Source organism: Rhinatrema bivittatum, chromosome 1 (assembly GCF_901001135.1).
Source record: "Rhinatrema bivittatum chromosome 1, aRhiBiv1.1, whole genome shotgun sequence".
Lineage (NCBI taxonomy): Eukaryota > Metazoa > Chordata > Amphibia > Gymnophiona > Rhinatrematidae > Rhinatrema > Rhinatrema bivittatum.
The window spans coordinates 808897035-808923931 of record NC_042615.1 but is presented as its reverse complement, the minus strand read 5'-3'; the positions used below and the strand labels follow the sequence as shown (position 1 = coordinate 808923931).

At 41.8% G+C, this 26897-nt stretch overlaps 1 protein-coding gene across 1 annotated transcript in view; it reads left to right on the top strand.

The window, feature by feature from the left end:
- The window catches only part of KIF24 (kinesin family member 24), a 196544-nt gene that overhangs the window by 61470 nt on the left and 108177 nt on the right, over positions 1-26897 (top strand). Inside the window, exons 4-5 of the mRNA XM_029581240.1 lie at positions 1312-1409; positions 5088-5303. Coding sequence (XP_029437100.1) covers positions 1312-1409; positions 5088-5303 — 314 coding nt within the window. The remainder of the gene's footprint in view (positions 1-1311; positions 1410-5087; positions 5304-26897) is intronic.

The window sequence follows — 26897 nt, the reverse complement described above, 5'->3', positions numbered from 1 at the left end:
TAAACTGTCGATGTCTTAAAGAACGGGAAGCCCTGGTATGAAGGAGTGTATTGAGAGCCATTTGTGCAGCTTTAAATTGAAGCATATCAGCACAATCGCTGGTTAAATTTATTTTACGTTTTAAACTTTTCATCTGCAGGTGTGTTGCATCTCCCGGTGTCCCACTGCCCCGTTGTACTTTCCTTCTCCCTTTTTCCAGCCCCCGCGGGCCAATTGGAAGCCTCGTTTCTTCCTACCCCCACTGCCCATTGGAAAGCCTCCTTCATTCTGCCTGCCCCCGCGCAGGCCATTCGGAAGCCTTCTCCCTTCTACCAGCCAATGGGAGTAGGAAGAAGGGCGGCAGCCTCTGATTGGCCGGTGAAGCAGGCATCGCATAGCCCGGGGGTGGGGTGGGAGGAATGGCAGCGTCGAACCCCGACGAAGCAATGCCGCCATGGGAGCCCATTCCCGTGGTGGTGAAGAGGAAACCCGACCCTGACCAAGCAAGGCCACTACGGGAGCCAATCCCTGTGGCGGCAAAGAGGAAATCCGACCCCGACTGAGGCCACCATGGGAGCCCATCCCTGTGGTGACAAAAAAAGAAGGCCCATCGGAGTAAAGCCATGGCTTCCTTCCCTGCAGTGAAGGAAGAAGTTTTTGGTGAGAGTTTGTGGGTGTGAATGAGTGCCTGGGTGAGAGCTTGTGTGTCTGTGTGTGAATGAGTGCCTGGGTGAGAGCTTGTGTGTCTGTGTGTGAATGAGTGCCTGGGTGAGAGCTTGTGTGTCTGTGTGTGAATGAGTGCCTGGGTGAGAGCTTGTGTGTCTGTGTGTGAATGAGTGCCTGGGTGAGAGCTTGTGTGTCTGTGTGTGAATGAGTGCCTGGGTGAGAGCTTGTGTGTCTGTGTGTGAATGAGTGCCTGGGTGAGAGCTTGTGTGTCTGTGTGTGAATGAGTGCCTGGGTGAGAGCTTGTGTGTCTGTGTGTGAATGAGTGCCTGGGTGAGAGCTTGTGTGTCTGTGTGTGAATGAGTGCTGGGTGAGAGCTTGTGTGTGTTTTTTTTAAATCTTTTATTGTAAGAGATTGTTGGTGCACCTGCTTTCTTAAAAAGAGAAACATTCCCAGAATATACTACTATAAACATTTTTAATTAAAAAAGGCAGAACTTTGGTTAGAATTATACAGGTGACCTGGGATCAGATGTATATGTGTAGTTCAACCGGGCTCACATATAGAAAAGTAATATGGGAACAGTTTGCTTCCTCACATCCACCCTCATTTTATTATGTTAAATTTCAGAGCTTCATTTTCACCAATCGATCATTTTTATTTTGCAGCATGTGTTTTATTTCGATGAAGTCTTTAGTGAAGTGTTCAGCAATCAGGATGTATATATGAAGACAGCTTACCCACTCATTCATCATATTTTCAACGGGTAGGGTGGTAAATACTTCATTTTATTTTATTTCTATCTTGTTTTCTGCCTTTTTCATGTAATGTCTTCTGGTTTATTATTTATTTATGCAGTTAATGCTACATTCATTAATGAAAAACTTTGTCATCTTATTTAATTTACATTTTAATAAAATCACAAGTTTAGAATTTTGACATGCTAAGTGCAAGGAGTAAATTTAAACATGTGTCAGAGGCCTTTAGGCGCTTAGCTGATTGTACCATTTGGCTTTCAGACTTTCAGCATTTTCTGAATGTTTGACAGGGGTGGAGGAACAAGGCACTAGAGGCTTGTTTTAAATTTTGACTCCTTTGAGTGCAAAGAAGTAGCTTATTAACCATGCTGCCTTCTTACTGATAAAAGCACCAAGGAATGCTGATCCATTATAAAACATAGTCCCACAACCTTTAAGATCAGAATTTTCCTGAACTCTATTCCAAACCATCTTGCTGTGTTTGAGAATCATATCATATTCATTAAGAGGGTAATTTTCAAAAGGATTTACACGTCTAAATGCTCTTTACCCATATAAGTGGGCTTTTGAAAATTGCTACAATATATATGCCATGGAATTATCAATAGGTTTTACCCACGTGAAGTGCACTTTGAAGGGTGCTTTTGGTAAAAGGCTCATGTACATGAGAATCTGGGCCAAGTGCTGGCAACTCATAATTTAAAATGGCCCAATTATGTGCGTATGTGTGTGAGCAATGCAATGCATGGGAAAAAAGGGGCAGAGTTAGGGCATGTCATTGATTATGCCACGGATGTGAGTCCTTGGGCTATGGTGTGGTTGACAGCTGGCAGATATGCTTTTACTAAGACAGGACTGGAGGTTCACCTATATCAGCCTCATTCCCTGCAGGTTGAGCCCTTGGGTTCCGGGGGCCAGCAGGGTAAGGTGAGTGTCCCTAAAGGGGGTGGTCAGAGAGAGTCCAGGTACGGGCAGTGGTCAGGGCTGGCTGCGAGAAGACAGGATCCAGATATGAGCCGCGGTAGGGGTTAGCAGGGAGAAATTGGTGTCATAGCAGAGGTCAGTACCAGGCAGCAGGCAAGAGAGTGGTCAAGGTCTGTAGCATAAATAAATAAATACAAATAAAAAGATGTTAGTTCCAAGAGTTAGGCCAAGACAGACAAAACAAGGCAGAATGGACACTGAGGACCAAGACAAGGCAGAACGGACAAGGTAAGTCAACAGAGAGGTAGGAAAGGGCAGGAGTAAGGCAAGGAGGATAGAAGCAACAAGGCAAGGCAAGAGCATGGCAAGGAAACACAGCAGGATACAATGCAACGCAGGACCGTGAGGCACGAAGGGTAGCAACATGCACTGCAGACTAGGCAGGGAGACCTGTTGCTAAGGCATTTGAGGGGAGCACGGTTGGGCTTTTAGTACCCAACTGCACTGACGTCATCATCTGGCGCTGCCATCATTTTCCTGCTGGCAGACATCATGGCTGCGTCCCTGTCACTGAAGAACTTGGGGTGTTCTGGGGTGAGTCAGTTGGTGGTGGGGCTGACCCGTGACTGGCCCATCGTTACAGTTTACAGGATACACTTGTTTACAGAATCTCACATTTTAACAGGGGATGAGGCCTCATATATAAAATAACGAATGATTCTCTATATGAAAAGACGTAAGGGGAGGGAAATCCAGGAGAAGGCTTGGGTGCAGTCACAGAGAAAATGCTAACATTTGATCCTAATTTCTCAAGCAGTGTCTCATCACGTCAGTCATTTCCTCCCGCCCCCTTCTCTTTACTGAGCTACAATGGCACATGCATGCAGCCTAAAACCTAGATGACTCTGTACTATTTAGATCCAGTGTAATTGCTTTGTTTTTCACTGACTCAATGAAGAGAGGATACTTCTCAAAAGCTAGTTTCAGATGGATTAAGTTAATCCAATACAAAGTATTACCTACAACTTGTTTGTTGTCCCTTATTTCTACATATTGAAATGGACTAACCCGGCAATCACAATTCTTTATTCAAGCAAAGGTTTCAGGTGCACTTCCATAAATGTTTTGAATATAGTAATGTTGTTATTATATTAGTCCACTTAGATATGTAGAAATAAAGTTCACCCAACAAGTTGCATAGAATAGCTTTCCATCCAACAAAAAGGTTATTCCTTGTCGCTTGCTTATTTGACCTTTACTTCTGTGAAGAAATGAAACTAAAGGGGAATATATTTCAGATTTAAAGGTGAATTTTAAAAGCCCAGTGCACACCAAAATTGGGAGATGAACGCACAAGTTGGATTTGTGTGCGCCCACCAAATTTTAAAAGCCACCCAGATGCGTGCGTTATCTCCTGCTGTGTTGCATGCACATCTCACTTGATTTCAAAAAGGTGCATGGCTAGGCTTGGGCATTTGGGGCGTACAAGGAGATGTGTGCATAAATACTTATGAGCCCTAGTGCACACCCACATCCACTGCAGTGTAAGTTTACTTCTGCTGTGAAGGAGGTGTAAGTTGTAAAAACAACACAAAAAAACTGCCGTTTTTGAGAGGTTTAATGGGTCTGGGATAACTGATGTGAGTGCAGACTATTAAACCAGGGGGATTTGTAGTGTTGCATAAAATTTACAATCCAAACAAAAACTAACCTCCCAGCCTAATCACAGCTGTGGGAGGACCTGGCTGTTAAACATCTCCACCGAGTAACTTTTAGTTTCTCTTTCACAGAGGAGGAGAAAAAAAAAAGCAACACTTCATCTTTCATTATATTTATTAGAGATAAAATTCTCCATGGCAATGGCACAGTTGCTCTATTCATCCGATCAGCTCCTTAGCTCCCGGGGCTCACATCTAATATCTTTTATTAGCAGGGCATGTAACCAATCAATGCTTCATTCCCTGATGACAAGCATTCTTACATGACATCATTATTCTTATTGACACATAATTGGTCCAATCACAGACTTAATTTAGGGTCTGCTGCCAATCATTTATTTTCCCATTGTTACCAAGTCCGAATACTGAAATAAGCATTTTTCATACATACTAGGTGTCATCAGTTATATCATGCTAGGTGTCAGTTGTAAAGTCTGATGCAACATTGCCCAATCCATCCTTCAAGCCAGCACATAGCCCACTCCATATTTTGACTACAAGATGTCCAACAAAACTAACAGTTCATTCACTTCTCGAGGTACCAGCAACTCAGAATATAACATGTTGCTAAGCTCTACATAATCTAAAAAAAATATATTTTTCTTTTTATAAATATCTACTGTGCTCTCCATATAGTCAATCTATCAAATATAGAGATCTTTAAGAACACAGAAAAATGTATTTTTTACTCAGATTCCACAGAAGGACCTAGCTCTTAACTGGGTAAACTGGTGGATGAACTGGTGAAACTTGCAATGGCGTGGATGCGCACCCAATTAAAAAAACCCTGATTTAAGCAGCTAGGTGTGTGGCCACTTAAAACTATTTTATAACATGCACATATGTGTATACATGTTATAAAATTGCCACCTCCTTGGGCATGTGCTGACAAACGTGCCGATGTGCACCCATGCACTGCTTTGAAAGTTACATCTTATTGAGGGAACATTAACTGAGACTACTATAATTACACATTTCAAAACTTTTTTTCAGTGGACATATATGTAGCAGATTCGGTTGATAAAAGTTGAATTATCGTTACAGGGGGAATGCCACCTGCTTTGCATATGGACAGACTGGTGCAGGAAAGACATATACTATGATTGGGACCCAGCAGAAGCCAGGACTATATGCACTAGCAGCTAAAGATATCTTCCAGCAACTGGAGTCATCCCAGACAAGGAAAGACCTAGTTATCTATATCAGCTTTTATGAGATCTATTGCGGACAGCTTTATGATCTTCTGAATGGAAGAAAAAGGTATTTGTATTCAAAATCTGTTGAATTATAGTAGCTGTAATTTTGAGTACTCCCATGGAAGACCTTTCTTTGTCAATGGATGCTTCTAAGGGACTTTCTTTTTAAATTTTGTATTGTAGTTGCTGATCCATTTAACATTTTTAAGATCTCAAAGGCATTGATTGCACTAGTAGGCATTAAGACGAGAAATGCTATTTGTTATTTATTTGTTTGATTTATATTCCGCTTTTGGCATTTCAAAGTAGATTACATTCAGGTACTGTAGATATTTCCCAATCCCAGAGGATTTACAATCTAAGACCTAGAATTATCAAAATGCTATAAATAGCGCAGAAATATGGCGCGATAGCGTCCCGTTAAAAAAAAAAATGGGCATAGTTAGGGAAATTTCTGAGATACAATGTTGTGTAGATAAGTTGCGCAACTCGTGATATTTTATAGCATCGCGCAACTTGGTATTGCGTTGTACGATGCATTAGCGTGTCCTGTGTCATTTTACACCTGGCGCGTTATTTTCTTTGTTTATATATACCAGCTTCTTACAGCTGTGTCTTTGAGGGTGTGTCAGGCGTGGGAGAGAGGAGAGGAGGTGAGTTCTTGGAGTTTAGTGGAGTTGGAAAAGGAGTTTAGCTATTTCTGAATGAGTTGTTCTGTTGTTTATTGTTATCTATTTAACTTTACCTTTGTCTCTTGTCTGTATCTGTGTGTGGCAGTTTTTGTGTGTCAGGTGTTTCTGTTTGTCTTTCTGTGGTGGATTGGTGGTAGTGATGAGGTGTGGTGGGGGAGTGCCAAGTTGTGGAGAGGATGGATCGTGGAAGGCTTGGGGAGAGAGGAGAGGTGTGTGAGGAAAGGAGGGAGGATGAAAGCAGGAGTGGTAGGAGGAGTAGAAGTAGGGACAGTAGGAATAGAGATAGGGAGGAGGGAAGGAATAGGAGGAGGGGGAAAGGGATAGGCAGGCGAATGTGGCGGGAGGAGGAGGGTACAGCTAGACAGAGAGAGCAGGGGGGGGGAGTTGGCAGAGCAGATGCAAGAGGGGGGGAGGAAGGGAGGGGAGTGGGAGTGAGAGCAAGGAAAGGGACACGACTCCAGAAGCAGAAGTGTTAACCCAAGCATCTGGCAGCCAGGCAGCAGGGCAGTCTCGTCTTTGCCTGTTTAAGTTTGGCATTGAGGACAACGAGATCTCATTGCCGGGGTCCTTGACAACTACAGCATGGTGTTTGGGAACTGTGCGGCAAAGACATCCAAGTCAGCCAAGGGCCAGATATGGAGCACCATCCCCAGGCCTTATCCCGGCACAGCAGAATAAAGACGAACGGAGAGCAGGTGGCCCACTACTACTGCAACATCAAGGCCCAGCTGACGACCAAGGTGGCGAGCTGCAATAAGTATCTGTGCCAGATGGAAGGAAGAACCCCTTGCCCCCATAGTCATGACCCTCCATGGAGGAGCGCCTGATTGAACGACTGGGACCAGACATCTTCGAGGGGATGGATGAGACCCTGGTCACCACACAAGCTGAGGCCGGTAAGTTCACCTCACCTGTAAATGTCAAGTCTGCTATAGATGTCCACATATTTTGGCATAAGGTGCTCACATTGATGCAAAGTGCCAAACACATTGATCTTATGCAAAACATACATGTGTACTTCTTAGCATTCATATTTACGTCTTCTTCCTTGTTTCCACAGCTTTTCTTCAGGAACCCGCTGATCCCAGCTGTAAAGCCCCAGGGATCAGCAGCGCAGCATCAGCTTTAACTGCAGCCTTCCAACTGGATGCACAGACCCAGTGGAGTGAAGATGAGGAGCAGCAACAGCAGCTGCTTCTGCTGCCAGAACAGCATCAGATACTGGCACCTCTGGGATCACCCTTACCCCTTGACACAAGCCTTAACTTTGCCAGCTTCATGGAGGGTTGACCCCTGTCACGGGAGAATGCTGGCCTGTCCCCACCTGCCTCCAGTCCGCCATGTCACCAGCAGAATGCAGCAGACACCCAGCCAGAACAGCCCACCTTATGCCAAAATATGTGGATATGCTGGCCTTGGAGCCACAGACAGCACCCCAACCACCTCCAACTATACCACCAGCAGCACCGGTGTAGTCAGTAAACAACATGTTTGACCACAATGAAAGGAGGCATGGACTTCACCTCCACCAAATATGGTAGAGCTGGTGCCCTGTAGGTGCAGACAGCAGCCCTTACATAGGGCCCAACTACCATCACTATTTCCATTATCAGTCTCATAACAGCAATAACACAAATTGTTCAACAATTGCCAGAGCCTCCGCCTGTGCCATTCCCATCTTCCCAGGAATTCACTCTGCGCAGCAGTCACCGGCTAGCAGGATGAACCAGGGGTAGGCCCCTCAAAGGGATGCCACCCCCCAACCGAAAAGCCCCACAGAGGAAAAGGTCCATGAGGCCCCAGTTGTAAAGGGAAAACAATGCTATCTAAGATGACTTGTCCAAACAAGCCTGGCCGGTCCTCTATACAGAGTTCCTATGCTGGTTAGATGGAAGAAGACTGCTGGGCCCATCCTCACTACAGAGTTCCTGTGCCGGCTTGCTGATGTGGCTAGTCTACTGTCTGTCTTGTCCTCCTGCTTACTTATACCCTCGTCTATGCTCTGCCCATAGTCCTGCCTTCTTAATGTGGTCTCCAATTATGGTCCTGCTGGTGTCTCTTCTCATTTCAACATGCTGCTGCCTCCATGTGGGTGTCACTTCTCATCTCATCCTGCTGCTGCCCACATGCTGGTGTCACTTCTCATCTCATCCTGCTGGTGTCGCTGTTGTGCTCTCTGGTTCTGGGCTTCCTGCCTGCTACTTGAACTTTGCTGCTGTGGCTTTTAGGCTGTCTCCCTTTGAGAGCACTCTTTCAACATGGACTGTCTGGGCCTTCGTTTGCCATCATATAGTTGTGCTTGCATCAGCTCTAACATTAGAGCTGTACTATAGCTATTGGGTTGGCACTTCCACTTTCTAGGTTCTTTGCAGTAATCATTTTTCAAAAGGATAAGATCATAATACTGTATATGTCGTTTTGCCATTTGTAACAATTTATGTACATGTCTTGACTAAATGTGCTAGACATGTCAGTTACAATGTCATGTGTGATTTGATATCTTGTCCTTGCAGAATGTGATTACCAAAGATGTTGACTTGCTTTGTATCTGGTGAATACATTGTTTAATAAAGTGGTCATATGCTTTGAAATTTCACTTTCTGGTTGTGTCTTTTCATTGTGTAGCTTTTGTCTTAAGGATTCACTAGAAAACAGGTTTGGGACCCACATGACCTTGAATGCTAGAGTGCCATTGGCCATTCTAACTAGGCACATTCTCACATGCAAGACCATATGACCTAGGACCTAAAACTTAAAAGCTCATTGTATTCTCCCGAGGAAGACAACATGAACAAAACAAGAAACTCCTTACTGTGGAGCTTCCCAGGTGACTCATATTGCCTTAACTAGAGAGCATTCTTTTAGCTAACTCTTGGGTACATGCGCTATTATGTGAGATGGGCACTATCTAGCTAGTGTTAACCTTCATACGCTGTTCTGTGGAATACATGTTGAAAAGCTTGGCTAGAGGTACTGAAGCAAAGTCTTCACTCTGTTGGTGACTAATATTTATTTATTTATTTATTTATTTATTGTTTTTGTTATACCGAGTTTCATGACAGGCATCACATCAACCCGGTTTACAATTAACAAAGTGTGTAAAACATAACATAACGTAAAACAATGTTCTCAAAAAGAACCTTGAACTTTAAATATCGTGAATCAGATATAGGAATTGAGAAAGTTACAATAAATCAGGGAAATCAACTTGGAGCTGGAAAAGGGGAGAGATTGCACAGAGCAATATTAACATTTCAGTCTATTAATGTAATAGAGTAGCATAGTGAGTAAATAAGAATATGTGAGAAACTGTGGCAATACCTCACTATGGAACGGAACATAAATAACCAAATGCATAAATACGACAGTGTTATGATAAAAGTTCAGCAGGTATTGATGATTGTCAATTTAAGGTTGATTGAATTGTATTTGGTCCAGTTATTGGATAAGAGTTTGTGCTATTTAATAGGTTGTATAGCTATGTTAATGTCATAATGCAGCTATAATAAACCATAGATCTCTTCCACTATGAAGATCTATTACCTCTGACCAAACAATGGGCCTTCTCTCTGGTTCTAAAACCTAATGCTTTCATCACATAAGTCTTTAGTCAGAAGCTTAATTGAAAAGGACATAAAGCACTAGGTCTTGTTCATCTCTAGGGAGCAGAAATGTGCAGCTACTGGTTCCAGGCCCAGAGAGTACAGAGTGTACATGTAAATCTTGTGTGGTATTAGATGATGTGAAACTAATCACCCCAGAAGAGATTACCTTGGACCCCCTTACTTGTGTCCTCACATCATTTAAAAGGCACTCAATAAAAAAGCTTTTATAGGTCTGTCAGTTTAAAAAATGTCATCTTACTTGCAGCCTGTTAGAACACCATTCTAGAGATCAGCCTTAGAACATAAGGACATAAGAACGTGAGAAATTGCCATGCTGGGTCAGACCAAGGGTCCATCAAGCCCAGCATCCTGTTTCCAACAGAGGCCAAACCAGGCCACAAGAAACTGGTAATTACCCAAACACCAAGAAGATCCCATGCTACTGATGCAATTAATAACAGTGGCTATTCCTTAAGAACTTATCCGAACCTTTTTTGAACCCAACTGCACTAACGACATCCACTGGCAACAAATTCCAGAGCTTAATTGTGCTTTGAGTGATAAAGAATTTTCTCTGATTAGTGTTAAATGTACTACTTGCTAACTTCATGGAATGCCCCCTAGTCCTGCTATTATCCGAAAGTGTAAATAACCGATTCACATCTACTCATTCAAAACTTCTTATGATCTTAAAGACCTCTATCATATCCCCCCTCAGCCATCTCTTCTCTAACGTGAACAGCCTAAGCTCTTCAGCCTGTTCCATCCCCTTTATCATTTTGGTTGCCCTTTTCTGTACCTTCTCCATCGCAACTATATCTTTTTTGAGATGCGGCAACCAGAATTGTACACAGTATTCAACGTGTGGTCTCACCATGGAGCGATATAGAGGCATTATGACATTTTCCGTTTTATTAACCATTCCCTTCCTAATAATTCCTAACATTCTGTTTGCTTTTTTGACTGCTGCAGCACACTGAGCCGACGATTTTAAAGTATTATCCACTATGATGCCTGGCTCTCTTTCCTGATTGATAACTTCTAAGATAGAACCTAACATTGTGTAACTACATCAAGGGTTATTTTTCCCTATATGCAACACCTTGCACTTGACCACATTAAATTTCATCTGCCATTTGGATGCCCAATCTTCCAGTCTTGCAAGGTCCTCCTGTAATGTATCACAATCCACTTGTGATTTAACTACTCTGAATAATTTTGTATTATCCGCAATTACCTACCTATTACAGAATATATTTCAAAAGCACTTTCCCACTGGAACAACTGCCTTATTTCTATCACTAACCTCCTCAATAGATTAAATCTGGTCTTTAACTCTTCAAAGACGGAGCTCCTCCTCATCTCTGCAAATGAAGAAAATATTCCCATACCATTCCCTCACAACACATTCATCACTCATAAGCAGGTGAGAGATCTAGAAGTAATTCTGGACAATAGACTAAACCTTAAGAAAATGGTTAATACTACATCCAAAGACTGCTTTTACAGACTCCAGGTTCTGAAACGACTCAAGCCACTTCTTTTTTTCAAAGATTTCAGAACAGTACTCCAGGCGTTGTTATTCTCCAAGATAGACTATTGCAGTGCCCTCCTCCTTGGCCTACCCAAATCAACCACTAAACCGCTTCAGATGATTCAAAATGCTGCAGCGAGATTACTGACTAACACCAGCCGAGGAAATCACATCTCACCCATCCTCAGAAACCTACATTGGCTACCAGTAAATTTTAGAATCCTTTACAAAGCAATCACCCTAATACATAAATCCATCCATCACCAACTCCAACTCAGCCTTGAAATTCCCTTCAAACTTCATTCCTCCAACAGGCCAATTAGAGATAATCATAAAGGTACTTTGAATTACCCCCCAACTAAAGCCTCACGCCTTTCCTCGACCAAAGACCGAGCTTTTTCAATAGCAGGTCCATCTATTTGGAACAAGATTCCTTCAAGCCTCCAACTAGAACCCTGTCTCATTACGTTCAGAAAAAAACTTAAGACGTGGCTATTCCACCAAGCCTTCGATGATCCTCCAGACAACCCTTAGTCTTCTTTTTCCTCACTTGGACGTAGAAGATTAAAGTCCTACAACCATTCAAACGAAGAACTCTGGCACTTACTGATTAAAGCATCTTTTGCTCTAATCCAAATTCCTTTTTGGATTATGCTTCTTTAATTATTTTTTGGCCTTTAACTTTCTTCCAGCTCTTAAGCTTCCCAAGTTTTTTACTCCCTGTTAAATGTAACTTTACCTTATTCTCTTCTCTTGTTAATTACTTTTATTTATTGCTTCTGTTATACCCTTGTTTTATGTAAACCGATCCGATATGGTTTATTTACTATGAAGGTCGGTATAAAAAAGTGTTAAATAAATAAATAAATAAATTTGATAACTCACTCGTCGTATTCCTTTCCAGGTCATTTATATATATTGAAAAGCACCCTCCAGTCTTCAGGTACAATGGATGATTTTAATGATAGGTTACAAATTTTAACTAATAGATCAGAAATTTCATTTTTTAGTTCCTAACACTCATTTTCCACATGTACCCACCCCTTCCAGTCTTATCTTATTTTCATATTCTCTTATAGACCCAAGAAGCAAAGCGGAAGCCGATCCAGTTGGCTGTGTAGCAGTGAAGAGAACGAGAATCGGATGATAAAAAAAAGCCCTTTATTGAAATACCCATCAGGTGTGCTTACACACACACCTCTACTTGCAAAAAATGACACCACTGTAGAAGCTGGAAAAACATATAGGAGCTGGAGAATCCCTCTCTGCATCTTTTGTTCAGATGGAGGGGCTTCTTATCTCTTATCTCTGACGAGCCAGAGACTTGACAAGTTATAGTGAGGCAAAAGGAGAAAAAAAGGCAAATGAGAAGATGCTCCATAGCAAAAGAGAACCTAAGAAGCATTAAGCAATGCAGTAGGTAGCACATCCAAAAGGGCCATCCATTCCACTCCAGGACAAACCCAATGCATTCATTGGTGGAGACTGGACTGGATGATGAAGATCCTTTAGAGTGGCAGTTGCATGGTCTCTGATTATGCCAAAAAAGATATTAGAACATGAGAGGAAAAGAGATTGATGAAGAAAGGTAATTTTAAGATAGTAAATTTATTTATTTCCATAGTTTCTATTTTGCTGAACCACCAATCTCAGCGGATTACATTCAACATACATAGTAAAGCATAACAAAACCAAATGTAAAGACAGATAGAAACCATTAACCATAGACTGAAAATGGAAAGTTAGAATCCACAGATGCTAAAATATAATGTAACAACAAAATTAGAACAAATTGTAGCCATGTTTGAATCTCTTCTCTGTACATAAATAGCATGTATTTTTTCTTTGTATGCAACATTAAATTCTACCCAAGACAAAGAATGGAAACCTATAAAAACTTGGATTTTTCAGCTGACGTTTAACTGATCTTTTTTAAGATCTTTGTTGGCCTGGGCTGTTCTTTAAATTGCTAGATGTGATTGACAGCATTTTTCTTTAATAGTGTTAGGTTTTACTCTGATCTTTTGTCTTAGGAGTTTGCTATTCAAAAAGAGTGTTGTCTCCCCCTGCTGGTATGGTTCTGCAAAGACTAAGGAGGGTAATTTTATAACAGTGCGGACTGGGGCAAAGTCTGCATGTAACTTTTAAATTCAGACTTTACCCCACATTTTCAAAGCAAACCTGTGCACATAAAGTTTGCTTTGAAAATGCTTGGGTACTGGGCTTTCACTGTGTACAAAATGTCCTGCACTAAGCTACACCTTCACTTCACAGGATATAACTTGTGTGGGCTAACTTATGCACATACTTTGTGTAAGTCCCAACTCTGCTCCCTGAAACACCAATCCCCAGTCAGTGTGTGTGACAGTACAAATAAAATTGGGTTACATGCATATTTTTAAACGTACAGTACCCCGGGTTTCATCCCCTAGTGGCTATAACTGGTCTATGGCTTAGATTTATTAAGCTGCAATATGGCTATGACGCACATTAAACATGATAGGCAATGGCTGGTTGGAAAATGGCATTGATTGGCCCAGAGCTAGGGGGTGCTCTAGGCTGCCCCTATACCACCAACCATTCTTCTTTTAGATAGGGGGGGATCCTGGGAGGGGGGTGAGGAGGTTCCAGGGACACCTCTAGACAACCAGGGTATTTTTTTGAGGGGAGGGGATTGGGAGGGCACCCACTCTAGACCACCAGGCCCTAGTTTTTTTGGAAGGGGGCATCTAAGGGAGCTGGGAGGGGCAGCAGGGGTGGCCTACTATTGGAAGGAGGTTCTTTGCTTGGGGAAATTGTGCAAAGGGGAGGGGTTTAGGAAGGGGGGCAGGCCGTTGCTGTGGAGCTTTAACTTTTTTTTTTAACTTTTATGGTCTGTGCTGCTTTGAAGTTGGTGGGGTCTTTTTCACTCTTTGGGGGGTGGGTTTTGGGCTGCATGGATCTTTAAAACAACGGCAGCCCTTTGTGAAGAGAGCTGCCATCATGCATTTTTGCGTCCTCTGCTACGTTCTTGTTTATCGCAGAGTTTTTCCATGATAAACAGTAATGCGTGATATGAGAGTAAGATAAAGATGCAGTTCAAAGGTCTCAGGAAATAACAGCCTGTATGCGAAGCCTTTGATACTATTTCCTATCATTTCCTATGCACTGATCTAAGACCTTTTAACCCTAATCACATTAAGAGATTCTATCTAGATATGCTAAGTAACATGCAGATATCAAGCACTGTGATGAGCATGCCTCAGGAATCAGGAGTATAGAACAAAAAAAGAACAGGAAGTAAAGCATATAAGGACAAGGAGCGAATATTGGTTTATTTATTTATTTTTATTTATTTTTAATTTTTATATACCGGAATTCCTGTATACAATACAAATCAATCCGGTTTACAAGTAACGAAAAGGTTGCCCTGGTCTGGGAGGTTAGACCAGGGTTTTTTTTTACATGGAACATTGAACAATAACAATCAGCCATTGAACCTTATTACAACTATTTAACCTTATTACAATGAACATTGAAAGTAATAATAATTATATTTAACAAATTTAACAATTAACAAAACCTTAACCATGTAATGAATAGTATGTGTGAGTTCATCTTTTTACAAGGAATTTTAGTAACGAATATGGTCTGCAAAAAGCGGCTATATAAAGGTGAATAACGACTGTTAAATAGACATGAGAATAAGTAAGTGCGGGTATGAAATTAAGTGTCAATGTGTTAGTGACACCCTGCAATGGTTGGATTTGAGAGTCAGGAGGAGGTGCCTAGTTAAGAGTCAGGATTTGAGAGTCAGGAGGAGGTGCCTAGTTACACTCTGGGAATTGGAACGCTTGCCTGAAAAGCCAGGTTTTTAACCTTTTTTTAAACTCTAGTAGATTGGGTTCGAGTCGAAGGTCTGGTGGGAGCGCATTCCATTGGTGTGGTCCCGCAGTGGAGAGTGCTCTTTTTCTTAGTGTTGATTTGGCCGGAGCTGCGACTAATGTGCCTTTGTAGGCGCTTCTGATGGGTCTGGCAGATGAGTGTGGACGAAGTTGGGTTTGTAGAGATATAGGTGCGTCGTTATGAATTGCTTTATGAATGATGGTTAATGTTTTATATAGGATTCTCTGTTTGATGGGTAGCCAGTGGAGGTTGCTCAAGATAGGGGTAATATGGTCTCTTTTATTAGAGTTAGTTAGGATTCTGGCTGCGGCATTTTGTACTATCTGTAGGGGTTTGATGCTGATGGCGGGAAGGCCCAGTAAGATTGAGTTGCAGTAGTCAAGTTTCGAAAAAATAATGGATTGAAGAACGAGACGAAAGTCATTGAAGTGAAGGAGTGGCTTTAGTTTCTTTAGGACCTGTAGTTTAAAGAAGCAATCCCTGGTGGTTGTGTTTATGAATTTTTTTAGGTTAAGTTGGTTGTCAAGCCATGCTCCTAGATTCCTGACGTTGGCAGAGAGCTCCATGTTAAAAGATGTGGTTTGTGTCAGGCTGGGTGTGTGGGTGTTCGGGTTGTGTGAGATCAGTAGCTACTCTGTTTTGCTAGAGTTTAGAATCAGGTTCAGGCTGGAGAGTAGTTGTTTAATTGGTTGAAGACAATTCTCCCAGTAGGCGAAGGTTTTTTGAATAGATTCTGTAATGGGGATGAGGATCTGGATGTCGTCTGCATAGAGGTAATGAGTAAGTTTGAGTTGTGATAGCAGATGGCAGAGGGGGAGGAGGTAGACGTTGAATAGGGTGGGAGAGAGGGATGAACCTTGAGGTACGCCTTGGTCTGATAGGATGGGGGCAGATTCCTTGTTATTAATTCTGACCTTGTAAAACCTGTTAGATAGGAACGATTTGAACCAACTGAGAGCTGTGCCTTTTATTCCTATGTTTGAAAGTTGTTCTAGGAGTTGTGGGTGATTTACTGTGTCGAACGCTGAGGATAGGTCTAAAAGTACAAGTAAGAATGACTGTTTTTTCTCCAGGTTCAAAAGTAAATTATCAGTGAGAGAGAGCAAAAGTGACTCTGTACTTCATGATTTTCGAAAACCATATTGTGCCGGGGAAAGAATGTTGTGCTCCTCGAGATATTCGGACAGTTGTTTATTTACGGCTTTTTCCATCAGTTTGGAGATCAGGGGCAGGTTTGCAATGGGTCTGAAGTTAGCTGGGTCCGTTAGTGATGCAGTTGGTTTTTTCAGTAGGGGTTTGATGATTGCAAGTTTTAGTTGATTAGGGACTGTGCCCATGGCTAAAGAGGTATTGATGATTTCTGCAATAGGTTTTGCGACGGTGTTAGGGATGGCGGTGAGCAGATTAGTAGGGAGTGGGTCCGAGAGATGTGCAGATGGTTTAATTTTTTTAAGTAAATTTTCAATCTCCAAGGCGGATGTGGGCTCGAATGACTCTAGTCTAGAAGTCAGCGTGGGTTGGTATGAGCTAAGCGGTGTTGGAAGAGTTTGATGGATTGTAAGGGAGCGAGTGAGGTTTGAAATTTTTGTTTTGAAGTAGTTGGCTAATTCGTTGGCCTTGCTGAGCGCTAGTTGGTCTGGAATGGATGGTGGCGTAAGAGAATAAAGCCTTCGAGTCGAAGATGAAGTTATGAATTCTTTTTGCATAGAAGTCCTTTTTGGTTTTGTGTATGGCGTTTCTGTAAGTGTTGAGGGTGGCTTTGTAGTCCAGTCTGGTTGTGGGTGTAGGGTTGTTTCTCCAGATTTGTTCTTTGTTTCGTAATTTTTGTTTTAGGGCTCTGAGTTCCGGGGTGAACCATGGTTTTCTGTTGTCTCGTGCCGGTTGGATAACTTTAGAGGAGGTTGGGCAGAGTTGATCCGCTATTTTGTTCGTGAGTTTGATCCATGAAGTGGTGGCTGAATTGGCATCTGAGAGATCTATTTGTTTGAGATCTTTGGAGCAATGTTCGGTGAGTAACTCCAGTGAGCAAGGTTTCCTGAAATGAATGGTGGTTTTGGAGATGTTTGGAGGTGGTGTGTTTTTCATTTTGAGGGTTGTGTCTATGATCCGGTGGTCTGACCAGGGGATTGGCGTGCAGGTGGGATTGGTATGGATGGACCAGCTATCGTTGATAAATATGAGGTCTAATGTATGACCTGCTTTGTGGGTGGGCCCGCTGATTATTTGTGAGAATCCAAGGTGACTGAGGGAGGAAAGGAAGGTTTCGCAGTTAGTGGATTGAGGGATGGAGTCCACGTGAATGTTAAAGTCTCCCAATATGATGGTTGGTTTGTCTGAGTTTAAGTGTTTTGATATCATCTCTATTAGAGGGGAGGGGTTAGCCTCTAGAGTTCCCGGTGTGGCGTAGATGAGGAATATTTGTAGATGTTGGGCTTTGAATATGGAGCATTCAAGTTTTGAAGTGGCGTATGATAGTTGTAGGGTTATGCCCAGTTGTTTTTTTGCAGCAAGTAGAATTCCTCCTCCTTTCTTTTTTTGGTCTAGGTATTGAGAAGAGGTCGAAGGATTGTATAGGTAATTGGTTTGTTAATGATATGTCCGTGGGTTTTAACCAGGTTTCTGTTATTGCACATATGTCAGGGTTGTTGTCAATGAGGTAATCATTGAGAAGGTGCATTTTTTTGGAAAGTGACTGTGCATTGAATAAAGTTAAAGTGAATAATGAGAGGCCTAGGAGTTGTGTAATGGGAGATGTTATGATGTTGATGAGTCTTTGTTGTCTGGGTGTCTGAATGGGGTCTGGTGGAGAGTTGTTTCTGGGTTTTCTCTTGAGTATGGGGATGGAGTGGCGGTGTATCATTGTATTATGAATTGCTGGGGGTTCTAAATTGGGGTAGGTCTGTGACCTGTTAAGTTCAGACTCAGCTAGGATGGATGCTGGACTGTTGGAGTGGATGCTGGACTGTTGGAGTGGATGCTGGACCTCCTGGAGTGGATGCTGGAACTCCTGGAGTGGATGCTGGACTGCTGGAGTGGATGCTGGACTGTTGGAGTGGATGCTGGTGTCAGAAAGATAAGAACTGTGTAAAGCTGTCCTCTATAGGGAAATATCTGACTGGCATCTTTTTTCTGCTACTTTGCTGGAAGCAGGTGGAAACTAGATCCCAGTACCTACAGAACTCTTTGTACTTTATTTGCTTTTAAACAAGGCTTCTTAAACAAGTTCTTTACGTGTAAGAAGACTGCCTAAGTTGTTTATTTAAGAAAAAAACAGATTAACAGATATTGCCAAGATATTTTGTTGGGGAGGAGCAAAATATTGCAGGACACCCCCTCATGGATATTTTACCCCTCAATAAAATATTATGGCTTAAAAAACTCCCCTGTGTATGCTATCCTTTTTTTATTTTAATATAATTTTTTGAATTTTGTTTAATTGTATGTTATTTGTGATGTTTTTATCTTCTATACTTTACTGGGAGCATGTTTTGAGTGATCATTTGGGTGAAAAGTCAATATAATGAACAATGTCACAACACATAGGCAGAAAGGACAGAGATGTGAGTTCCAGGCATGTAGTTTATAAAAGCTTGCACTGCGGGTGTGTACAAAAAATCACTATATAACTCCTGCCACATCAGCATGCCAGATAGATGGGCACACCACATGCAAATAAACTGGCAAATACAAACACAAGTCGCTATTCTGAAATAAGAGTATCCTGCAATATATGCACAGCTTGTCTCCCAGTTCCTCCAACTCCTCTGGACCTTTTAGAAGCTATTGGGGCAATCAGGCATGCATACACTTCCTCTCTTAGTAGTCTGCAAGAAGGGTAGTGGCAATTTATTTGTTTTTCTTTTAAGAAGTTCCAAGTTGTGGCCAATGGTGACTGCCTCCTTCCACTCCAGTTACAATGGCAAAAATGGAAGCGAGTTCAAAAAGATTCCAGGTCAGCAACAAAAGGTTCTTCTCTATGAACTGGCATGGTCTGGCAGAAAGACTGAAGGGTCCACGTCAATCTAACCAAAAAAGGATAAAAAGAAAATATCGTCGTCATCACCATCTTTCATGGCCTAAACAAAGTCATAGCAAACTAGAACTCATAGAAACTTGACTTGTTTCTGAGGGGCACAGACTGCTGAGAACCTGACCTCTATCTGATACCCGCTCATCCACGTTGGCACAAATGATACCACACAGAATGCATCAAAAGTAACTTCAAGGCTCTGGGAGAGAGGGTGAAGCAGATAGGTGGACAGATCGTATTCTGCTCAGTCCCCCCAATCAAGGATATAAGCCCAGGCAGAGAAGGTTGCATTCTAGAGATGAATGAATGGCTGTGTAGATGGTGTCTGAGAGTATTTCGGCTTTGTGGGCCATGGGAGGATGTTCCAAGGATTCCAAGGTACAAAGTGTCCTACAAAACAGGTGACCTATTGGGGATGGGTATACAAAGCCCCTAAGGAAAGTAAAATTACTCAGGTAAGAAAATCTGTAAACACTTTCAGAGAAATGGGGGGAAAAGGGCAACACCTGGAAAGCTACACTAATACTTATATTGTGGGAAGTAAAGTCACAGATTTAGAGGCAGTCATGGAAAAGGTTGATTTGGATATAGTGGCAGTACAGTTATACTAGGTTATAATCTATTCGGGAAGAAAGGGGGAGAAATGGTTTACATATAAAACAAAATATTGGAGTGTGGGAACCAAGATGGTGGCATGAAGCTTTGCTGGTGAGGAAGCTCAGCTGAGTCTCTGTAATTTTGCTTCAAGATTTGTGGTTCTTGTAAAAAAAAAAAATGCCACTGAAGAGGAAGGGAAAGAATTAGGGCTTATCACTTTTAATCTTCCCAGCTTCCTCCTACTCAGCAAAAAAATGATCTCTTCCTTACCAGAGTCCCAGAGGTTTTAGAGGGCAAATTCCTGTTGTGGATCCTGTTGGAGAAGCATTGGATTCTTAGAGTTGTGAGATTTTGCTAAGCCCTCCAGATCTACAACTACCGAGGAGAGAGCAAGGATGTGAATCTTCAGGACTGGCGCTTGGTGATGACATCGCCATTTGTTCTGAGGAGAGAGCTGATCTTAGATTCCTCTGTCTTTGGCCTTCTGGAGCCATGGAGGTAGGAGAGGCTGTGATACTGTTGCAGGATGGAGATAAACAGCAAATGGGGAAAGAAGGAGAGTTAATATTGCTACAAGGTGTAGAAAGAGTAGCAAGCTCTGGAATATCATTAGACTCACAAGTTCAGGCCCTTGTTTTTCTCTCACAGCCCCCAGAAACACCTTTGGAATGAGCAAGCCTCAGGTGGTTACGCTTGATGCTATTTGGAACGTACTGCTGAAACTACATAAGAACATAAGATAAGCCATACTGGACCAAGAGTCCATCAAGCCTAGTATCCTGTTTCCAACGGTGACCATTCCAAGTCACAAGTACCTGGCAAGTACCTAAACATTAGATAAATCACAAGCTACTATTGCTTATTAATTACCGTAATAACAGTTTATGGATTTTTCCTCTAGGAACTTATCCAAACATTTTTTAAACCCAGTTATACTAACTGCTGTAACCACATCCTCTGGCAATGAATTCCAGAGCTTAACTATGCGCTGAGTGAAAAAGAAATTTCTTTGATTTGTTTTAAATGAGCTACTTACTAACTTCATGGCGTGCCCCCTGTTCCTTCTATTATCTGAGAAAGTAAATAACCAATTTACATTAACTTGTTCAAGTCCTTTCATGATTTTGTAGACTTCTATCATATCCCCCCTCAGTTGTCTCTTCTCCAAACTGAACAGCTCTAACTTCTTTAGCCTTTCCTCATTGGGCAGCTGTTCCATGCCCCTCATTTTGATCCTCCCTTCTCTGCAGTTTCTCCAGTGCACCTATATCCTTTCTGAGATGCGGTGACCAGAATTGCACACAGTATTCAAGGTGCGATAAAGAGGCATTATAACATCCTATGTTTTATTTGCCATTCCCCTTCCTAATAATTCCTAACATTGTTTGCTTTTTTGATTGCCACAGCACACTGAGCCGACGATTTCAATGTATTATCTGCTATGACACCTAGATCTCTTTCCTGGTTGGTAACTTCTAAGATAGAACCTAACATTGTGTAACTACATCAAGGGTTATTTTCCTCTATATACATCACTTTGCACTTGTCCACATTAAATTTCATCTGCCATTTGGAAGCACAGTCTTCCAGTCTTGCAAGGCCCTCCTGCAATTTATCACAATCCGCTTGAGATTTAACTACTCTGCATAATTTAGTGTCATCCGCAAATTTGATCACCTCACTCATTATACCCCTTTCCAGATCATTTATAAATATATTAAAAAGCACCAGTCCAAATACAGATCCCTGAGGCACTCCACTGTTTACCTTTTCCACTGTGAAAACTGACCATTTAATCCTACTCTCTGTTTCCTGTCTTTTAACCAATTTGCAATCCACAAAAGGACATCGCCTCCTATCCCATAACTTTTTAGTTTCCTTAGAAGCCTCTCATATGGGACTTTGTTGAACGCCTTCTGAAAATCCAAATACACCACATTTACTGGTTCACCTTTGTCCACATGTTTATTCACCCCTTCAAAAAAATGTAGGACATTTGTGAGGCAAGACTTCCCTTAGGTAAATCCATGCTGGCTGTGTCCCATTAAACCATGTCTATCTAAAAGTTTTGTGATTGTATTCTTTATAACAGTTTCCATGATTTTTCCTGGCACTGAAGTCAGGCTCATCGGTCTACAGTTTGCCAGAACACCCCTGGTTCCCTTTTTAAATATTTGGACTGTTCAAATCAGTTCTTTAGAATTTGAAAACTACTATCTCTAGTCAAAATGTAATAATAAAGGGCCAAATTTTAAAAGGTGCGCGCGGGCGTAGATTTGTTCGCGCAACCCGGCAAAAACAAATCTACGCCCGATTTTATAACATGCGCGCGCTGCGGCGTGCATGTTATAAAATCCAGGGTCGGCGCGCGCAAGGGGGTGCACAATTGTGCAACGTGTACTCGCCGAGCTGCGCAGCTGTCCTCCGTTCCCTCCAAGGCCGAAATTGGAGCAGCCTCGGAGGGAACTTTCCTTCCGCCTCCCCCACCTTCCCCTCCCTTCCCCTACCTAACCCGCCTCCCAGCCCTACCTAGAACCCTCCTTTACCTTTGTCGGGTAAGTTATGCACGCCAGCCGATGGTCGGCCCGCGATCCCGGGCACAGCAGCAAATGGCCGCTTTGCCTAGAGGCTCCAGCCATGCCCCCACCCTGCCCACAGACCGCCCACACCCCACCCATTTTTGCAAGCCCTGGGATATACGCGCGTCCCGGGGCTTAGGCTCGGCGTGCGCAGGGTTTGGTTTTTTTAAGGGTTACGCGCGTAATCCTTTTAAAAGTCGCCCCAAAGAGTTTAGAACAATGTTTGAGACTCTAGAAAAAGAAGTAAAGTACATTCAGTCATTTAGTGTGAAAACTGCTCAATATAAAATCAGCTTCCATAGGCATTTGGAGCAGATGGAGAATCAGGCGAGATCTCTTAACCTTCAAGTGATAAATTTTCCTAGAGTTTGTGGACTGATCCCACAAGAAACCTGGAAGATTCTTGAACATTTGGCAGAAACAGTTCCGCCTTTGAATAAAATACATTACTTGCCAGTTGGGAAGTGGGTTTCTGGTTATGTGTTAGAACATGGCTCAGTTCAATTATCAGTAGATGTATTAGATTTAACAGTTTTTCTTGAAAAGTCTGAGGTAGAGGGGAAGAATAGAGTTACTTTATTGGTTTCTTTTGTTTTTTATCAAGATCGCCTAGTGGTTAGAGCAGTGGGATACGAACCAGGAGACCAGGGTTCGAGTCCTGCTGTCGCTCCTTGTGACCTTGGGCAAGTCACTTTACCCTCCATTGCCTCAGGTACAAAAATACTTAGATTGTAAGCCCTCCGAGGATAGGGAAATACCTCCAGTACCTGAATGTAAACCGATGTGATATCTCAGATCGAATGTCGGTATATAAAAAATAATAAATAAATCAGCAAAATAAATAAATAAAAATTATTTCTGGCTCAAAGAGTATGGATTCATCCCGATTTAGCTATAGATACACAAGAAACGAGGAGCTCTTGGTGCTACTTTTTTCTTTGACATTAATGTAAATGTCTTATCAAATATGCTGGAGTGAGTTATATATTCTTTGACCCAAAGCATTTACATTTTTCCTAGAAGCTAAAAGTTTAGCTAGTTCTGTGCTGGTAGCTGATTGAAGTGTTTGATTAGGTTATTTGGAGATTTAGCTTAGGATTGGTTTTTCATGATGATTTTAATAATTTTTTTATGTATTTCCTTTGGCTTCCATTAGCTTTGTGGTCTGATGGGTTGAGGAAATCATATTTCTTTTTTAGCTTGATTGTTTCCTTATTGCTTTGGGGTTTTTTTTTATTTCTAGACCAGGTTTCTAATGAAATTGTTTTATGATTTATTCATAAAATAAATGTAAATTTCAAAAATATTAAACCAAGAGAACTTACAAAACTTATGAAGTAAGGAGGAGGCACGGTGGGTTAATTTGGAAGGAGAGAATGGAACATCCATTTATATTGGTATGATATATCAACCTCTGTCGCAGGCAGAAGAAATGGATAGACATTTATTTGAAAACATTCACAAAATTTCTTTGAAAGGAGGTGTGTTACTGCTAGATTATTTCAATCTGCTGGATGTTGTTTGGGACATTCCAGCTCTGGTATCATCTAGAAGCAGGGAGATCCTGATGTCTGCAAGAACTGTTTCAGCAAATGATAGTAGAAGCAACATTTGACAGCATGATACTGACCCTGGTGCTTGCAAATGTGGAGAATGTTTCTAATGTCATAGAGGGGGATTACCCGAGAGCCAGTTGTTCACTGGAAGGTATGGTTCAGTATTAGATCACAGGTATTTGTGGTTCATTCAAAGTCAAGGGTCCTGGACTTGAAGAAAATTAACTATATTAAAATGGGGGAGTACCTCAGAGTCAATAACTAGATGGGATCAGCTAGGGGAAGTAGAAGAACAGCAGGCAAAACTAAAAGCAGATATTGTAAAGGCAACAAATCATTTTGTTAGAAAAGTATATAAAGATAAACGTAAAAAGAGGTCATTGTGGTTTTCTAAAGAAGTGACTGAAAAAATAAGGGAAAGAAGGTTAGCATTTGAAGAATACAGGTAACAATATCTGGAAAAGTTAAGAATAGCTGGGAAAGTAGTCAGGAGAATGAAAGTGCAAATCGAATTAAACATAGCTAATAGGAGGTCATGTGATGCTGTAGTAGGTGCTGGGCATGTTTTTGTCCTGCTCTTGGGGCCTCCCTGAAATCCACCCTTAACAAAGTGCATCCTGCTTGTGAGGATTTTAATTTGGCCTCAGCGCATTCAAGAGTTATTAGGAGTGAGTGCCTGGGGTGTTTTTAGGCGAGTCATGACCAGCAGACGCATGAAAAAAGAAAAAGAAAAAATGAAACCAGCGGTTCCAAAGCAAATGACCCTAGCAAATATGGAGCCTTACCAGATGCTGATTATAAGGGAGCCTTGGTCACGGTGATTACTGAGGCAGTGGAAAAAGTGTTGGATGTTAAGCTGGATGGGAAATTTGGGGCAATCTTTGCCAAGTTTGATGCGTTACCAGAAGTCCTGGATAAAGTGTCTCAGAGATTAGATGTGGTGGAATAGCGGGTGCCTGATTTTGGAGGATGGCACCCGTGCTATGGAGAGTAGGTCAATGGAGAGACTTGAGCAATTAAAAGTCAAGGTTGAAGACCTGGAAAACTGAGCACGTCTTAATAACCTCCGCTTCATAGGGCTCCCTAAAACATTACTGGACAGTGAGCTGCACAAATTTCTAAAATAAATAGCTGCCAACAACACTTCAGCTTCCTGAGTCTTTAGGGCTTGTTGCAGATTGAGCATGCATACAGACTCAGCCTAAGAACTGAGAAGCAAGTCTGACCACGAGTGGTAATTGCCCACTTTTTGAACTTTATGCATTTGTTTCCTAGTTGCCTTTGCGCCTGTTTTTTTGCTCTTTCCACGCTTCTCCTATCGGTTCTTAATACCCCTTACCCTCTCCCCTGTTCATTGTATTTTCCATTCTATTGTTTCACTGTAAACCGATATGATGTTTCGACTAATACTGGTATAAAAAATTCTTAAATAAATAAATAAAGATGCACTGTTGCAAGCAGTGCGCAAGGGCATTCAGCCGACCATGGGGGATTGGAAGATTTTAATCTTTCAGGACTATTCTGTGAAATTGGCTAACATGAATAGAGCTTTTTCCCCAATCTGCAATATTCTTTGAAAAGGTGTGCTTCACTCTCCAGTATCTGGCGAAGCTGAGGGTAACTCATGTTGGCAACACTGTTATGTACTCCACACCAGAAGAGGCTCATCAATTTTTGGAATCGTTGGAGGAGGAATAAGGCACAGCTAAATATCTCTGGATATGACTAACGATTGGCATAGGAAGCAGGCGCCTGATGAAAGGGTGTTCTTCTTTTTTTCCATTTTATTGTAATCATCACAATGGCCTCGTGTGTGATTCCTGATGGGGTGTGGGACCAACTGGCTCGCTGGCACCATTATGCTTCACAGCTCAATCTGCTAAAAACATTTTGACATACAGGACCTGCTTCAAATTTTGCTGGGTGTTAGAATTGTGGACCCTTGTATTAGAGTGAGGTTAATACCACCTACTAGGATGGACCAGTAAGACTAAAGAGACCATCATAACACCCGACAGCGCATTGATCATCCAACCAACCACAAAAAATATACCCACTCTAATACATCTAACAAATGTCCACTCACATTCATTATTACATCACTCATACAATTCACACATCACTAATCGTTCACAAAAACTCCCATACATGAGCTCCCAGCCATATAAAGACCTTGATAAGTTCTAAATAACTACAATATTTTCGGGGTGTCCGTAACCGTCTGCCCTGAAGGGGAGCGCACCCCCAAGACATGCCGAGGTGCCCTCTGTGCTCTTATTAAATTGGAAAGCAACTTGCCCGATTTATTACCATATTGATAAAGTTTATACTCTTTTTTGGCCCTCTGAGTTCACCTCACCCTGTAATGTAAAATAAGCTTCCTTATGAGTACGAGTATTCAAGCCCGACAGAACCCGCTTTGCTTGGTTCAGTTAATCTACTGGCTGGGCTTCCAGCATCCAGCCAGCAGGAAGAAGACCACAATAATACCAGCAGAAAGGGTGAGTCACAAGGTGGGAAGGGATATGAGGAAGCGAAGGGAAGAGGGTGAGGGTGGGAGCAATTGAGGAGAGAGAAGGGGAGTGAATAGGGGGGAAGGGAGAATAATTGAGAAGAAAGGGAGTGGTCTCAATGCGCTACAGTGGAATGCCTTTGTTATTTGGACAATGAAGAGAAATACAATTTGAGTGAAGTAAATTTCTTTTCCTCTTGGTTTAGTTTTACTTGCATATAGAAAATGATACAAAAAAATGTTTTTGAACTGTAGCGCATTGAGACCTATGATTACATATGACCCACGGAAGTGGCGAGGAAAATAACCAAAAGATAGAATATTCACAGAGCGGCACCGACAGTTGTTAAATATCTTGATTATTTGAATATGAAAATAAGTTTTGGGAAGAAAGCTGCACAGGATGTATAATGGTAAGCAAGAACCTCTGCTGACAGAAGTATATGGAAAAGAGTATTTTCAAGAAGTGCTGCTTTACAAAGACCACAATCTAGGATCCATTTTGCTTATCTTTTGTTTCTGTATAGCATTTTATGTAATCAATGATATTCTCTTCTTCCATATGTTTATCATAGTTAATGGTTATATTCTTCAAAAGATTGCTCCTGCTAAGGATGAACAAAAGAGAATCTGGTTAGTTTGGTCTTTAAAAGGAAATGTAAAGGCAT